The sequence below is a fragment of the Cyprinodon tularosa genome, unplaced genomic scaffold (assembly GCF_016077235.1).
Source record: "Cyprinodon tularosa strain WSP-4 unplaced genomic scaffold, ASM1607723v1 ctg233, whole genome shotgun sequence".
In the NCBI taxonomy this organism is placed as follows: Eukaryota; Metazoa; Chordata; class Actinopteri; order Cyprinodontiformes; family Cyprinodontidae; genus Cyprinodon; species Cyprinodon tularosa.
In genome coordinates this window covers 16,846-33,586 of record NW_024038871.1, presented here as the reverse complement: position 1 = coordinate 33,586, position 16,741 = coordinate 16,846, and the positions used below count along the sequence as shown (strand labels likewise).

Sequence of the window (16,741 nt, the reverse complement as noted above, 5' to 3'; positions counted from 1 at the left end):
AAAAACGTGTCAATATTCCTCCATACTGCTCGTCCAATGTATTCCATGTGTCCTGAGTGGGTAGCATCCATAATTTACTAGAAACGAAGTCATTTAGAATGTTTTTAGAGCATAAACAGTAGTGTATAGGATTTCCTAAAAGCGCACGCCTGCGAGTTCACGAGTCTGCGGAAACCGCGGCAGACCAAACCAGATGAAAGTGCGCATTCAGCGTCTTCTCTGCCGATAATGCAAGCATAGAAGAAGAAATGTGCTGTTTACCTGTGTAAAGAAAGAAACAACGAAAGAAAAATGTCTGAGGACTTCTGTGTTGAGCAAGAGCATGAGTTCTTTGCCGAGCTGAATGCGCACTTTCATCTGGTTTGGTCTGCCGCGGTTTCCGTAGACTCGTGAACGCGCTTTCAGGAAATCCTATACACTACTGTTTATGCTCTAAAAACATTCTAAATGACTTTGTTTCGAGTAAATTCTGGATGCTACCCACTCAGGACACTTGGAATACATTGGACGAGCAGTATGGAGGAATATTGACACGTTTTTTGTGGACTTTTATGGACCTTTCTGCCTCGGGCGCCATAGACCTCCATTATTTGAATGTCAGCAGACAGCAAGAAGCCTCCCAGATCTCCAGATGCATTTGAGATATCAAAAAAGTACTCCAGAGTGTTGTTCAGCATGGGGGTGAGTAGAAAATGAAGGCTAATCATGTTTTGGGTGTACTATTCCTTTAAAGTAATGTATTTATTTTTAGAAAATCTATTATTTTCATGTATTTATTATTACACTGTACTTATTAATGTAGTAATGTGCTGGTTTTGATGGGAACTGAGTCCTTCGGGTTCTCTCCTCTAAAAGGTGATTCGATCACTGATCCAATAATGAAACGGAAACCAAGAAAAGCAGATTTAGGGAGATGCAACATGAAATACATGATCTTTTTCTTTAACCACCCATAGGCAGATTCTGGCTGATTGATTTTTATTGGTGGCTGAAAAACACTAGAATAAAAACTGAATCAGTCTCTCCTTTCATAGTTTAATACTTAAAGGATTGGAGCTTACAAATGTTTCATTACATCTCATAAGAGGCAAAACTTAAGAGTTTGCATCCTGCTGCAGGGGTGGACTGTGACATCGATGTGCCAAAGACCATTCAGATGGTTCGTTCGCAGCGCTCTGGGATGGTGCAGACTGAGGCGCAGTACAGATTCATCTACATGGCTGTGCAGCATTACATAGAAACGTTGCAGAGACGCATAGAAGAGGAACAGGTCTGCAGAAAGTTGCATCATGGTTTTGTTTTGTACCTCCTCTGGTTTATTTTACTATAACGTTTTCTTTCTCTTTTGCAGAAAAGTAAAATTAAAGGACGCGAGTACACCAACATAAAGTACTCGTTGTCTGACCTAGCCGGTGGAGAGCAGAGCCCTTTACCTCTTTGCTCGCCCATCCCTACACCCGTCTGCACAGAGTGAGTAAAGCTGAGACATTTTGATTTCTTTGAGTTAAATTTGACTTATTTCTCCAAAGCATGAGTCTGTTGTTTCTCACCAAACTGTCGCTTCCATCAGGATGAGGGATGACAGCTCTAGGGTTTATGAGAACGTGGGCCTGATGCAACAGCAGAAGACCTTTAGATGAGATTTGCCTTTAATTCCAGGACTATCAGTTCCAGGTAGGTACTGCTGTGAAATTTCACCAACAAATTGTGAACATATTGAATAACTAAAACTTGGAGTTTTAGTTAATTAATGGGTCGTCAAATCAAGGCTATAACCTATTAATGATTATTAGTTAAATGATTATAACTGAAATCTGCTAACTCAGAAAGGGTCTTTAGTCCTTAAAGTCTGGTTTATGCTCAGAAACCATTGTTGTCTGCATGTGTGTCACAGTTAAAGGTGCAGTAGAAGATCTTTTCTGATGCATTTTTTACCATGTGGCTTGAAGATCTCGCCACAGTCACATAGCAAGCAGTGAAATAGAAGATCGGGAAGTTAAACGAAAATAAATGGTCCCTCGCTACAGTAAAAAATCAATGAGTAATGTCCACCAATCACAAAACATGGTCCATTGTCCACTATAGGTTCCTGACACATCAATCATGGTCGTCCCTCCCCCCTGTGCTCGTACCTTGAGACGCGAACAAATCGACCCCCCCCCCCCCCCACCTCCCCCAGTGCTCGTACAGGACGCCATGGCTGGAAGCTAGCCAATGTTATGCTACGTTCACACCTAAAGCACCAAGAGCAGCAAAAATGTGCGTGCTGCTTCATTTTTGATGCTTGTACAACGCATCGGTACACACAGCGATGCTGCTTGAAGCTGCTCAAAGCTGCTCGATTGCTTCAATTGTAGAATCCCTTGGCTTGAGTTCACCAGAAGGTCAAGACATTTGCAGGCAAATTTTTTGCAGGCAAATCTTTTGCAGCCGAATTTTCACAAGATAAAATTTCAATTTAAGGAGTTTAAAATTTGGTAATAAAAATTCAGTGTTTAAAATTCCAATGAGACTGTTTTTCTTCCAAAGGATTCTGTGTTCTGCCTAAAGTCGATACTTTTGTAATGAACCACATTTCAGCACAGATACAGCCACAGATCCAATGGGGCATACTTTACCTGCTTGTATCTATGTTCTCCTAAATATCTTGAACATATTCTATCTAAAGTGTCCTGTAGTAGCTTTGGCTTCAGTTCTATGGAAGCCAGAACCAGGTTATCCTAGATTTTTTTTCTTGCCACAAAGTGGGGTTTTTGATTTGAACAGCACTCCACTACATCCATTTGGCTTTTCAAACTTTAAACTGCTGTTTTCCTTTGCCTTCCTGGCTCCCATTTGTTTTCTAACCAACATTTCCAGAACAGCTGCATTTAAAATAGCTGTAGAATTTCATACAGAAGGACACAATCTTCTTATTAGGAGGCTTCTGAAAGCAACTGCTGACACTTTAGCTATTGGCAGCATATTAACCCTCTCTATGTAAAAGCATTCAGCCTTTTTTTTTTTTATTTGTAATAAAATTTTAAAACTATGGCCATTTCTCAATATGTCTTCTTGTGCGTTCTCATGTTGTTGTGTACTTGTGAAACGTCTCAGCCCTAGTACTGTTCCAAATCACAAGAACACAAGTTCAAGAACAGACAAAGTCCCCGCATGTTGTTCTCGCGCCTCTCTCTTTACCCAGCATGCATCAGTGCAGACTTGTCCATTCTTGAGGTTGACAGTTGTCCCAGCATGCACTGCGGCAGCAGCAGCAGCCTCAATAGTGCGCTCACAGAGCTCAGAGTGTTAAATTTAAAGTTCTCTTTTCTGTTGCCGTTGTACAATAAAAGTATTCAGGCGAGAATATTATACTGTTAAGCATCGCTATATGGCCCATCTACTGATTTGATGCGTAAATAAAAAAAACATTCCAAAGTTGAGAGTACCGTGGCAACCAGCGGACCTCCGAGGCTAACGGCAGCCAGGTCTAATACTAGCCCGTCTGCAGCAGTCGTCTCTCTGCATTGTCCTGTGTGAAGTACCACTGGCTCTGATGGTGAATATTTTTGTGTGTTTAATTTTCTCACTTTGATGGCAAAATTTGGAAACTTCGTCCTCACATTTCGACAAATTAATTGTAGCTATTCAGATATAGAAAATAGATAATTTATATGAAATCAGAAGCAGGTCTGTTATTTATTCAGTGGGGTGTTGAAAGAAAGCACCGAGGAGGTGGAGTTACGTGATCAATGGGGAGCGAAAAGTAGTGGTCATCTGTCTGAACAGTCAGGTGATCAGATGTTAACCGAGTTCACTATAAAGTCCTCCATATGGTCCCCGCTCTATATAGTGATTGAGGGATTTAGGGGTAAGGGCGGATGTTCTGACACAACCCTAATGTTTAAGGTTACATGTTCTAATTTTATTTTTTTATTCTCTTCAGGATCCGGACAGTTTTTCGCCAGCTACACCTTGACGCCTGAGACTTGACCATGTAGAACCATTTTTGGGGGAGGGGCAACACACACATATTAACACACACACAGCTACACCACAAAAGCCCAACTAAAACCTGAGGGAGACCAGATGGCCTGCTCATAATCTTGTTGCGCTTTCTTCTCGACCATTTTCCCTCAAGTTGAATTCTTAACCACTGTGATCATTGGAGGAGCCTTGGAGAAGCCAAACACGTCACCCTGCTGAACTCCGGCTCCAGCTCAGCCTTAGGGACGGTACCCAACAAGCGCTGCTGACCGAGCGCACTCTTCTCAGAGGGAAAACCACCCAGCTAACCTACCCTCATCTTCTATATTGTTCATTTCTTTTTCCTTATTAACCAAAGTTATGTAGAGTATTTAGAAACGTGTGAGGAGTTTCTTGGAAACGGCCTGAACCAAACAAATAAGTGAGTTTTCTCTTTTTCTTCAGCTATTTTTAGCTGCTTTATGTGAACAGTTAAAAGGTTTTTAACCGGTTAGCCTTTAATACAGAAAGAGATGGTGGTTTCTGACTTACAGGCCAAAAGTAACCATCTATTAATGTATTTAATGGAAATAAAATATTTCGTATTAACCTGGATCTATAACCCTGTGACTTCTAAAATGAGGGTTTTGTTTTTATGGTAGTTGAACCATCTTAAATGCACTCGAATGAAACTTATTGAGTGTAAATGTTCTCTTTTTTTCTGTCTTCTAGTTTACATAGGCTTTGCGATCTGTCGATGGAATTAGCGTGTTTATTAATCATTCCTTAGCTGAAGCCGGTTATCCTTAACGCTGCACTCTTCTTCAGAAACAGTTTGAGTCTTGAATCAGCTTTTTATAAATGATCTGATTTGGGGTTTAGTGAGGAGTCACCACGGCGGCCTGTATTTCTGTCGCACTCGGTATGTTGACATATTGAGCATTCAGGGGAATCTGTTGTGTATCTCACCTGCAGGCTTTGCCTCAGGTCCATTTTTTTATTTTATTTTGTTTTTCAAGTGCATTTCATGTTTTTTTTCTTTTCAAAGAGATGCCTGTGTGTACCATTGCCTTTTTGTGAACACCGCCTAAACTTAAGTTTGAGAGTCACTGTTTAACGAAACGATTGCACATCTCTCAGCTTCTAAAACGTATATTAGTCACTGTTGTTTAAGTTGGATTAATTAGATTTTTTTTTTATGCACATTTATGTGCAACACAGCTATATAACCTTTTAGGGAGACATTTCAACTTCTAGTGTTTAAAAAGAAAAAGTTTGACATTTTGTGGAAAGAACTTATTCAGTTTATCACGCTTGCATTTATTTAGTTTTTTGCCTTTTTTTTTTTTCTTCTCAAAATGTATTCCAGAATTTAATGACACCTTATATGACTTTCCTGGATTTTCTCACTAACTTATAAGCAACTCGATGCTTTGCTTTAAATCCGGCGTTCCACATGGCAGCGTCCTTAGCCCGCTTGTTTTTGTTTATCGAGACCGTTGGAAAACAACAACAAAATCGGCACCGACTGACCTAATAATGATGGACGCCCGATATTGAGCAGGCTACACCATGACTTATCCTAATATTAAAAAGAAATAAAAGCCTGGCCTTTAGCAAGCAGGATAAAGAAAATTCACCCCGTTATTTTGATGGTAGGGCTTATGAGAGGTTTAGCAGTTTCAGAAATGCAGATCCTTTACGTCTGTGGAAACGGTGGTGCCACTCCTTTCAGACGGGCCACTCCGCCCCAGCAGCTACTGTTTAGCTGTTTAGCTAGTTCACCATGAGCGCATTTGGAGGGATATTGAAGTAAAAAGCATCTAGAACACACAGGCAAGCTTTGTAATACTGTCTGTATAAACTGTTTCAAACTATATTAAGATCAACATATATAGTTACATCATTGTGTGTAGTACATTTCAGCCTACAGTTAGAAACTGACTGAGAAATGTAGAGCTGTAGTGCAGATGAGGCTAAAAATAAGGTGGTTTCATGAGGAAGTTCTAGTTTCATATATCAGGTTAACAGTCAGCATCTATATACATATAGATGTTTTTTTTTTTTCTGAAGCTTGTGTAATGAGTTTTTTTTCTTCTTCTGAAATGTCAAAGTCTTCGCAATCAGCTGTATTTTGCAGGGCAGTCACCAACTCCCCCCAAGTCATCTGACTAAGCTCTGCTGCACTCGCTTTTCTATCGTTCTGCCTTGAGAAACTGCAGTGTTGTGGTTGCAGTTACTGTTACAGTGCTGACTCAGAGCGAGCGAGGGGGATAGAAAGGGGAAGCTGCTGCATTCTTTGCCTTCCGAGAAGTTTCTCCACGGCCACTGATCTGGGACACAACAGCTTCTCTTTAACTTTAGGAAGTCCTCTCTGTTCCGTTCAGTATTCCAACGCCATCTTCTGATAGAGATGCTCTGTGGTGTGGTGTTATAACGTCGGAAGGAGGACTCAGTTCTCGTCTAGTCTCTTCTGGAGTGCTTGCTTTGTGTGTGTTGTGTGCTTGTGTTCTCGGATGCTTTCCTTGTTTTTTTTTTCTTCCTCCTAGATGATTACTCTTCTTCATGAATCACAAAAGCAATTTTAATGCATAGAGGTGCCTTCTATGCGTTTGTGTGTAAAACGGCTGTCGAAGCACACTGCTCCTCAAGCTCCAGCGCCATCTAAGAACCTGTAACAACTAAATGTGAATCCTTTCATCATGAACGTGCTGAACAAAAAAAAAACTAAATAAAAACAGGATCCTGAAGCAAACTATATTTTTTAACATGTATATTGTACATGAACACCAAGTAGAACAGAATGTACTTACTAAAACATATCTACTTGCCAATAAAATATACTGTATGTATATTCCTGCAGCTTTTCTCCCCATGACACGGGGAGGAACCTCACAGAGCTTAAGAGGTGTATTGTATGACTCTCAATGCAGTTAACCATGTTAACTTCCGTAACAATAAACGGCTAACCCATGCCTTGTTAACGGACCGTCTCTTGTCTTCTTGATTCTTTTAGTTTTTTGTGGGTCTTTTTATTTTGTATTTTTCAATTTTGCATAAAACAGACAAAAAGATAAGTGAAAAGAGAAGGGCAACAAAAATAAAACAAAGGTATACCAGAGTCCATGTTTAGGGCATGTGGGGGTCGCACAGTTCTTATATAGGTTTGTCTGGCGTTCCAGTTTTATTGAGGGGAAGTTCTTTCTGATTTGTGTAATTAAACCAAGTTGTTTCAGGTATTTGGACTTTATCCCTAGATAGTACGGTATTTTCTCCATTGTGAAGATTTCCTCTACTATTGATATCCATTGTGTCAGGTGTGGAGGGTCACTTTTTAACCATTTTCTGGTAATCGCCTTTTTTAGATGCCACTATCAAGATTTTTTGGAGATGGATGTCTTTCCTGAGTATCTCTTATCGGTTTGTATTTTTGTACTTTGAGTATGTAGTAATTTATTTTGTAATTGAGGTGTTATAAAGTAGAGTATAACATTTTTCCAGCCAAATTCCCTCCAGTTAATAGAGCTTGTGGAGGACCGTTGTGTTTTGCACATTGAAAGCCAGTCACTCTTTGACAGTTTCACTTTCAATTCCGCTTCCCATTTGGACTTTATATATAGTGAGTTATTTCCATTTAATTTTTGTAGGGTTTTATATAGCTTAGATACAACTTTTGTTGGGATTTTCGTGTATGCATCGAAAAAAATAATTGAATCAACTAATTTCCTTCCGGTGATAATTCAATTCTCTTCTAGTTTTAATCTAAACTTAAATATTAACGTAAAACTTGGATTTCTGGGTGTTTTGTAGGGTGGTTTTATTGAGGTGATAATCTATTTTTAATAGAGGGCTAGGGGATAAAAACATTAGTTACCTGTTAATGCATGAGTGATTAAATAGGAAAATATAACTTCAATAACATAATTAAACAACTGAGAAAGAAGTTTTCACAGACTTCAAAGAAATCTGATCTTGAAAAGTTTTCACCTTCAAATGAGTTCAGTAACACAGTCTATTGCATCAACTCATTGACTCGAATGCAATCCTTCACACCAAGCATGCTTGTAGCGACAGTGGAGAGGAAAAACTCCCCTTTATCAGGAAGAAACCTCCAGCAGAACCAGGCTCAGTGTGAGCGGCCATCTGCTGAGGCCGACTGGGGTTCAAGGAGACAGAAGCAGAGAAACAAAAGGCAACTGTGAAAGGCAGCCCCGTCCAGGAAACACACAGCCAGGCAGACTAGCTCTGAGCCAGCTCCCATGTCAGAGGATGAAGAAAGCACATCCAGCAAACAATTCAGAAAAACAGGCCGATCTCCAACATCTATAAACAAAGGTGTTGATGGCAGCAGCACAGCTGATACACTATATTGCCAAAAGTATTTGCTCACCTGCCTTGACTCACATATGAGCTTAAGTGACATCCCGTTCCTAATCCATAGGGTTCAATATGACGTCGGTCCACCCTTTGCAGCTAGAACAGCTTCAACTCTTCTGGGAAGGCTGTCCACAAGGTTTAGGAGTGTGTTTATGGGAATTTTTGACCATTCTTCCAGAAGCGCATTTGTGAGGTCGCACACTGATGTCGGACGAGAAGGCCTGGCTCTCAGTCTCCGCTCTAATTCATCCCAAAGGTGTTCTATCGGGTTGAGGTCAGGACTCTGTGCAGGCCAGTCAAGTTCATCCACACCAGACTCTGTCATCCATGTCTTTATGGACCTTGCTTTGTGCACTGGTGCACAGTCATGTTGGAAGAGGAAGGGGCCAGCTCCAAACTGTTCCCACAAAGTTGGGAGCATGGAATTGTCCAAAATGTCTTGGTATGCTGAAGCATTCAGAGTTCCTTTCACTGGAACTAAGGGGCCAAGCCCAGCTCCTGAAAAACAACCCCACACCATAATCCCCCCTCCACCAAACTTTACACTTGGCACAATGCAGTCAGACAAGTACCGTTCTCCTGGCAACCGCCAAACCCAGACCCGTCCATCAGATTGCCAGATGGAGAAGCGCGATTCGTCACTCCAGAGAACGCGTCTCCACTGCTCTAGAGTCCAGTGGCGGCGTGCTTTACACCACCGCATCCGACGCTTTGCATTGCACTTGGTGATGTATGGCTTGGATGCAGCTGCTCGCCCATGGAAACCCATTCCATGAAGCTCTCTGCGCACTGTTCTTGAGCTACATGAAGTTTGGAGGTCTGTAGTGATTGACTCTGCAGAAAGTTGGCGACCTCTTCGCACTATGCGCGTCAGCATCCGCTGACCCCGCTCCGTCAGTTTACGTGGCCTACCACTTCGTGGCTGAGTTGCTGTCGTTCCCAAACACTTCCATTTTCTTATAATACAGCTGACAGTTGACTGTGGAATATTTAGGAGCGAGGAAATTTCACGACTGGATTTGTTGCACAGGTGGCATCCTATCACAGTTCCACGCTGGAATTCACTGAGCTCCTGAGAGCGACCCATTCTTTCACAAATGTTTGTAAAAACAGTCTGCATGCCTAGGTGCTTGAATTTATACACCTGTGGCCATGGAAGTGATTGGAACACCTGATTCCAATAATTTGGATGGGTGAGCAAATACTTTTGGCAATATAGTGTATTAGTCTCCAGGATGGTGTCACAGCCAAATGGGAACAGATGAGGCAAAGTAACTGTAAGGAAAAAGCAGAGAGAGCATAACGTTAGAGATTGAACAAACAGATTTACTTCTGTTAAAAAGATTTTCATTGTTTTAAGATACAGCCTTAAATGGGCTTAACTGAGCTGCTCAGATGTCCCTGTACAGTACAGCTCTTCCAATCACTTTTTAGGCCTCTGATTATTGCAATTAATACAGTGGGGCCAAAAAGTATTTAGTCAGCCACTTATTGTGCAAGTTCTCCTAATTAGGATAATGAGAGAGGTCTATAATTTTCATCATACTCACATCATAGGATTTTTAAATGATTTATTTCTAAATTATGGTGGAAAATAAGCATTTGGTCAATAACTAAAGTTCAACTTAACACTTTGTATCATAACCTTTGTTGGCAGTGACAGAAGTCAAATGTTTCCTGTAGGTCTTCACCAGGTTTGCACACACTGTAGCTGGTATTTTGGCCCATTCCTCCATGCAGATCTCCTGCAGAGTGGTGATGTTTTGGGGCTGTCGCTGGGCAACGTGGACTTTCAACTCTCTCCACAAATTTTCTATGGGGTTGAGGTCTGGACCTTGAAATGCTTTTCATGGAGCCACTCCTTCGTTGCCCTGGCGGTGTGTTTGGGATCATTGTCATGCTGGAAGATCCGGCCATATTTTATCTTCAAGGCTCTCACTGATGGAAGGAGGCTTTGGCCTAAATCTCAGGATACATGGCCCCGTTCATTCTTCCCTCAATACGGATCAGTTTCCCTGCCCCTTTTACAGAAAAACAGCCCCAAAGCATGATATTTCCTCCCCCATGCTTCACAGTAGGTATCGTGTTCTTGGGATGCAACTCTGCATTCTTCTTCCTCCAAACACGAGTTGGGTTTTTACCAGAAAGTTATATTTTGGTTTCATGTGAATACATGATATATTCTCCCAATCCTCTTCTGTATTATCCATATGCTCTCTGGCAAACTTCAGGCTGGCCTGGACATGTACTGGCTTAAGCAGAGGGACACGTCTGGCACTGCAGGATTTGAGTCCCTCTCGGTGTAATGTGTTACTTATCTAAGTCTTTGTTATTTTGTTCCCAGCTCTCTGCATGTCATTCATCTGGTCCCTTCGTGTAGTTGTGGGATTTTTGCTCACCGTTCTCTTGATAATTTTGGATGGGATCTTGCGTGGAGCCCCAGATCGAGGGAGATTATCTGGTTTGTACGTCTTCCATTTTCTTACAATTGCTTCTACAGTTGAATTTTTCACACCAAGCTACTTGCCCATTTCAGATTCACGCTTCCCAGCCAGGTGCAGGTCTACAATTTTCTTTCTGGTGTCCTTCAACAGTTCTTTGGCCTTGGCCATGTTTGAGTTTGGAGTGTGACGTGTGACTTTAAATATTGTTAGATATTACAGGCTAACAATGGAACCAAACGACCCACTCATTGGTTTCCATTTGCATGTTTCCAAGCAATACAAGGCCTTGTCTATATAAAGACTCAAACTCACTGCGGATCCAGACATTTGAATTGAGAAAGCTTCTTGGAGAGGTAGCAAAACATCTTCAAATCTTGGAAACCAAGTCCAGTGGATTTTTTTGAACTTTTACGGAAAAAAAATTCTTAAAGAAGTTACAGGTCTGTGAGAGCCAGAAGTCTTGCTGATTTGTGGGTGATCAAATACTTATTTTCCACCATAATTTATAAATAAATTCTTTAAAAATCCTACCATATGATTTCTTGATTTAAATTTTTTTTTAATTTTGTCTCTTATAGTTGAATTGTGTATCTATGATAAACATTACAGACCTCTCATTATTCTAAGTAGGAGAACTTGCACGATCAATTCAACAACTCTCTTTTTTTATTCAAACAGGCTTTCTAATGGTAAACATTTTATTTTCAATTAGGATTGCTTCAATTATGCCCTCACTAACAGGACAACCCGGCATTGAAAGTTTTTTTTGTTTCACCTTGTTTAAGCTAAAAGATCACAAATAACATATAATGAAGTATATTTTCCTTTTAGTAAGAAAAATAACCCCCACACATACAAAAAACACAAACTGACATTCAGCAAATGTTAAATACAACACATATTCAAAAAGCTAATTAGAAAATAGATATAGTCACAGAAAACAGCGTATTATATATGCTCAGAATGTCTATTTTAAGTGTTGGGGTCTAAAATAAGTGACATTATCAGACTGGATAACATACTCAAGGAAGGGTCCCCACAGGTTCATAAACATTTCACTTCTGTCGGTTTTTGAGTATCTGATTTTTTTCTAATTTGAGAAAATAGAGGTTGTGTTGCGCCGATCCCATATTTGGGCCTGATTCCGATGTGTAGCTGTGCAGTATTGGCCAATACGATACCATCTGTTATAAATGGATGTGGGTGTGTATATATATATGAAGACCTGCATACTACTTGGATGTAAAATAATTGCCATCATGGCTTTGTCAAGCTGCTGCCTACCTTTGTGAAGCAGGAAAAAGACTAATACAAAGTCAATCCAGTAGAACTTTTTATTACCTACCTGGAATGGGTGACATACCAGTATCAGGGCCCCACTCGATACTGGTATCGGAATCGGTGCAACACTACTCTAAACCAATGGGTGTTTGAAGGTGGTACTGAAGATTTTAATTTTAAAACAATCAATTGTCTCGTCTAATAAGTGGCAAAACAAGAACATCTTTTTTATATTTTACAAAAGAAGTCAAAGAATATGTATCTCCAAGGGGGGTGGGGTTCAACTCTTTCACCTGCTACTTTTGCAAAGTGGTAAAAATCTCTGTCCAATAACTTTATCATGATGTTCCAAAACACATGTACAAGGTTTGCAGCAGACCGTAGACATCAATCACAAGCTGCAGTTATTCCATCATACATTTTAGCCAATCTAGCTTTAGTATAATAGACACAATATGCCATGTTACATTGAATTAGAGCTTGTCTAAAAGATATAAAGATAGAGGATTTATGTATTTGCTGCAATATCTCTGTCTAGATTTCTATTGAAGGTATTTAAGTTTTTTATTTCGTAATTTGCTTTGTTGAAGACAGAAATCTAGATTCCTAAAATTAGTGAGAACTGCAGAGAAGATCATCGGGGCTCCTCTTCCCTCTATATAAGACATTTCATTCCAGCGCTGCGTGTCCTGAGTCCATTACATCATCCATGACCCCTCACCCCCCCCACCATGGACCGTTCTCCCTGCTGCCCTCTTGGAAGAGGCTTCGCAGATTCCGAAACAGCTTCTTCCCCGTCGCCATCAAACTCATGTCACTCTGCATCAAACAGACCAAATCAATGCTATTTTTTGCACCATGTTTTTTTCTCCCAATGTTTACATTTGATCACTGCTGCACTTTAAGAAAATTGAAATGTCATGAGAGCTGCACAAAATGACAATAAATGTTGTCTTAGTCTAAGACTAAAAAGAAAATATTTTTTGTATTTAAATTAGATATTTTAGATCAAATTTCCACACAAATTCAAACTCATTTTGCTTTCGAAATTTTTTTTTTTTCTTTTTTTACATCTTCTCAGCCCATTTTAAATCCACCTGTAAACTGTACCTCTGGTTCCTAAGATGATGAGAGTTCGATGGAAATAAAAGCAAAGACACTTCTATGCATTTCATTCTTGAACATGAACAAAAACCTGTTCTCAGAAACTGAGCTTTAAAGAGAAATGGGAGCTGTGATAAATAGTTTTTTATGTAAAAGACTTGTGTTCCTTTATGCTGATTTGAGTCTCATATTCATTTAACTCTGCAATAATTTAATACAATCAATCATTTGCACAGAACTTTACTGTTGTCACTTTATACCAGTGTTTGTAACCTTAGCTATAGCCATTTAACTGTTCACAAAAGTGTGATGGCCTTGTCTGTATATACTTAATGTATATATTTTTTTATATATTTTTAATATTTTTTCTATTTTGTATTTTTTCTTTTTTCCTACTGTACTGTTCACTGTGATGCAATGCTGCAATTTCCCCACTGTGGGACAAATAAAGGATTATCTTATCTTATCTTATGATTTCCAAAGTGTTTGCATTTAGAGTTTAATAAAAAATGGAGATCAAAAGAAAAAAGTCAAATGTATCAATAGGAAGACCAAACTTTATCACTTCAGTTATCTGAATTATTGAAGCCCTAACCCTTTAAACCTTATCCTTATAGATGGTATGCAATGTAAATAAAGTTTTTTTTATTTCCTCCTTATAGATGCACAAGCATTGCAGAACAGAGTGAACATCAGCCTTTTACCCTGGATTACCCATGACCTTCCTTAACAGGAACACGTAGAAGACCGTCAGAAAACATGAATCCTGAACACGTCACCAACCTTGAGCTATCAGCATGCGTGGTCATGAGTTTGGCATTTATCTGTCGTTTCTAATTAACTCTGGCCCTCTGTCTCAGCCCTGCTCTGCATTCTGTCACTCTGCTCCTCCAAACCTTTTCAGGATTCCTCCTCAGGGCACCTGCATCATCAACGCGCCGTCCCAGATGCTACATTTCCCTCCAGGAAACAGCTATGTTCTAACTAAAGGTTTTTGCTGCCGCTCACACCTCTTTGTGTTTTATTTTTATCAATAAAAAGATATTAAAAGATGGTGAATGGGTCATTTTATCTCAAATATTAATCAGGGAAAACAACTCTGGTTGAGAAACATCCCCATTTCTACAAGAAATCATCTGAATAACTTGTTAAAATGCAGACCTCCAAAAAAAATATATGTATATAAGTATTATAAATATTTAATAAAAAATGTTTTCCAGTTATTTACAGACAAAAAAAATATAAGTGCAAATATATACAGTAAATAAAACATTTACCAAGATTATTTATGTATTAATGAGTTTTGTGGAAAAACAGAAAGTCATTAAAATGTAATAAAATTAAATATATTTACTTAAAAAATAATAAAGTGAAAAAAATAGCCTATAAATCCCAAACCATTATTTTCCTTTAGCTTCTTCAACTACAGTCTCTGTTTCTTATAACATTTGAAAATATGTAGGACTGAGACATATGTTCCATATGAGGAATTAAATTGAAATGCTCGTGGAAAAAGTCCAAGTAAAAATTTATGGGCAGACAAATTGGACTTGGTACAGTTGATAAATTCGAAATGATTAATTATGATTTATTAGTTTAAAGGTCTGTAAAGATCAGAAAATACATTTTTTTTGTGTGAAATACTTATTTTATATCATTAACCCTTTAAAGCCCGATCCAAGAATAAAACAAAACAGAAAATTACTTTTTTTTTTTATTTGAAGTCCTTATTTGGCCTTTTAACAAAATATGTAAAAAGAAAAAACAGAAATACATTTTTGATATTAATAATTTATTACTATGCAATTAGTCAAGATTATTTTTTGTGTAGTCTTCTACTGGCTGTTATCAGGTATATCTGATTGTGTACAATAGGATTTTGAGCAAAGTTTTTACCATTAAATTATGCAAAAAGTGTCAGACGCAAAACATTTCAGAAACTGTATGAATCAAACATGATACATTTGGCATTATAGGGTTAAAAGAAAAAAATATATTTAAAAAAATCCTAAAGCATGGTTTACTTGATTTCTTCTCTTTATATATGGATATATATCTATAGAAATATATATTTGTATGAAAACCAAGAATGTGTAAAAACAAACAAGCAAATAGGTTGATAAAAAAGTAAATCCTAAATGAATTTCTAGTTAATTTCCCACATGATTGTTCTTCCTGTATTATTGTGCTTGGACACGTGTCTGTCATCATTGATCTAACATTTGCAGAACAGTTGGCCTCTAACCAATTAAAACAAGCAGGCATGAGACAGACCTTTGGGATACTGAGACTGACATGTAGGGATTATGCTTAACACCCTTGCAGCCTAGATTTATCTGTGTTATAAGTGGAAAATAAAAATGGAAACACTTTATTACACATTTTTCTCAATACTAAATACAATGTTTAATAATATTGTATAGTTTAAAAAAAATCATAATATTCACTTTATTATTATATTCTTCTTCACTTAGTCAATCTGTTTAATCAAAACTGGAAAGGACGTCATGTTTTGCAAATTAGCTAAATAGGTTTGGGTCTCCTGACATTTTATGAAGCAGTACAGTAAAAAGACCACAAGAGGGCAACAATGAGTCAGCTTCTGCACACAATGACCAACAGCTGCTCAACTTCTGCTCAACCTGCAGACAGAAATCTATCTGTACTACAGTGAAGACACAAACATGCAGATCACATGTCATGTTTCCCCTCCACATGTGTAACAATAACTGTGTTTCTCCTCTCTCCTGCAGCCACACGCCTCAGAAAGCCTTTAGGTTATCTCTCAGCCGAATAACAGAATTACATAATCATCATGGGCACTAATTGCACATTGCTGCAAAGCTATTGGATTTCTGTTGTGTTGCACATAATAAGTGTATCTTGAGGATAATAAAGCTCCTAAAATAGATCTGTTAAGTAAAGTGGCCTTATAGAGAGATTGAAAGCAAGCATTTTCTGCACAGGAAACCATTGGAAACTGTTAAGAGATAGAGCTAGGAATCTTAGATGTACATTATCATGAAAGTGAAAAAGCTTTTTCTCTGACTTTTAAAAAATATCATAAATTGTATGATTTTAAAAAAAAATCATAATCATGACAATGCAGTTTAGTATATAATGTCAGATTTAGATTCTTAAAGAAGGTAAAGATTAGCTTGAACTTTTTCTAACTCTAATGCTTAAGGTGTCCGATTCCTGCTAACGATCCAGATGAGTATTGTTAATGTATTAAAGACTCGTCTCAATGAAGCAGTATTTTTACTATAAATGGTTTTGATGGAGGGAAAATCTGATACTAATGACATTTGGACCTTAGGAATATGGATTGTGCTCCTGTGATTTATAGATCATACAAATTATGTTAAAAAGTAATTTCCCTTGAGGCAAAAAAAAAAGAAAAAAAGAAAACAAGCCTTGGTTTTCATTTCCTTTTCATTATTTTTGTCACAAATCTAAATCTGCAAAGTGTGGCTTGCATTTTAGTAAACAATTTGTAGACCCGCCTAACATTTTAACCCATTCTTCTAAAGGCAACTGGTTGAACTGGTTTTGTTTGGGGATATAAGAGCTGAATAAACAAGACCAAA

General features: G+C 38.5%; 1 protein-coding gene across 2 annotated transcripts in view; it reads left to right on the top strand.

Moving 5' to 3' along the window:
• The window catches only part of ptpn11a (protein tyrosine phosphatase non-receptor type 11a), a 38,097-nt gene extending 31,163 nt beyond the window's left edge, over positions 1-6,934 (top strand). For both annotated transcript variants that reach the window (XM_038286975.1, XM_038286973.1), the window contains exons 13-16: positions 1,119-1,270; positions 1,352-1,470; positions 1,571-1,674; positions 3,926-6,934. In XM_038286975.1, coding sequence (XP_038142903.1) covers positions 1,119-1,270; positions 1,352-1,470; positions 1,571-1,640 — 341 coding nt within the window. In that variant the 3' untranslated portion in view covers positions 1,641-1,674; positions 3,926-6,934. The remainder of the gene's footprint in view (positions 1-1,118; positions 1,271-1,351; positions 1,471-1,570; positions 1,675-3,925) is intronic.
• The last annotated feature ends 9,807 nt before the right edge of the window (positions 6,935-16,741 follow it).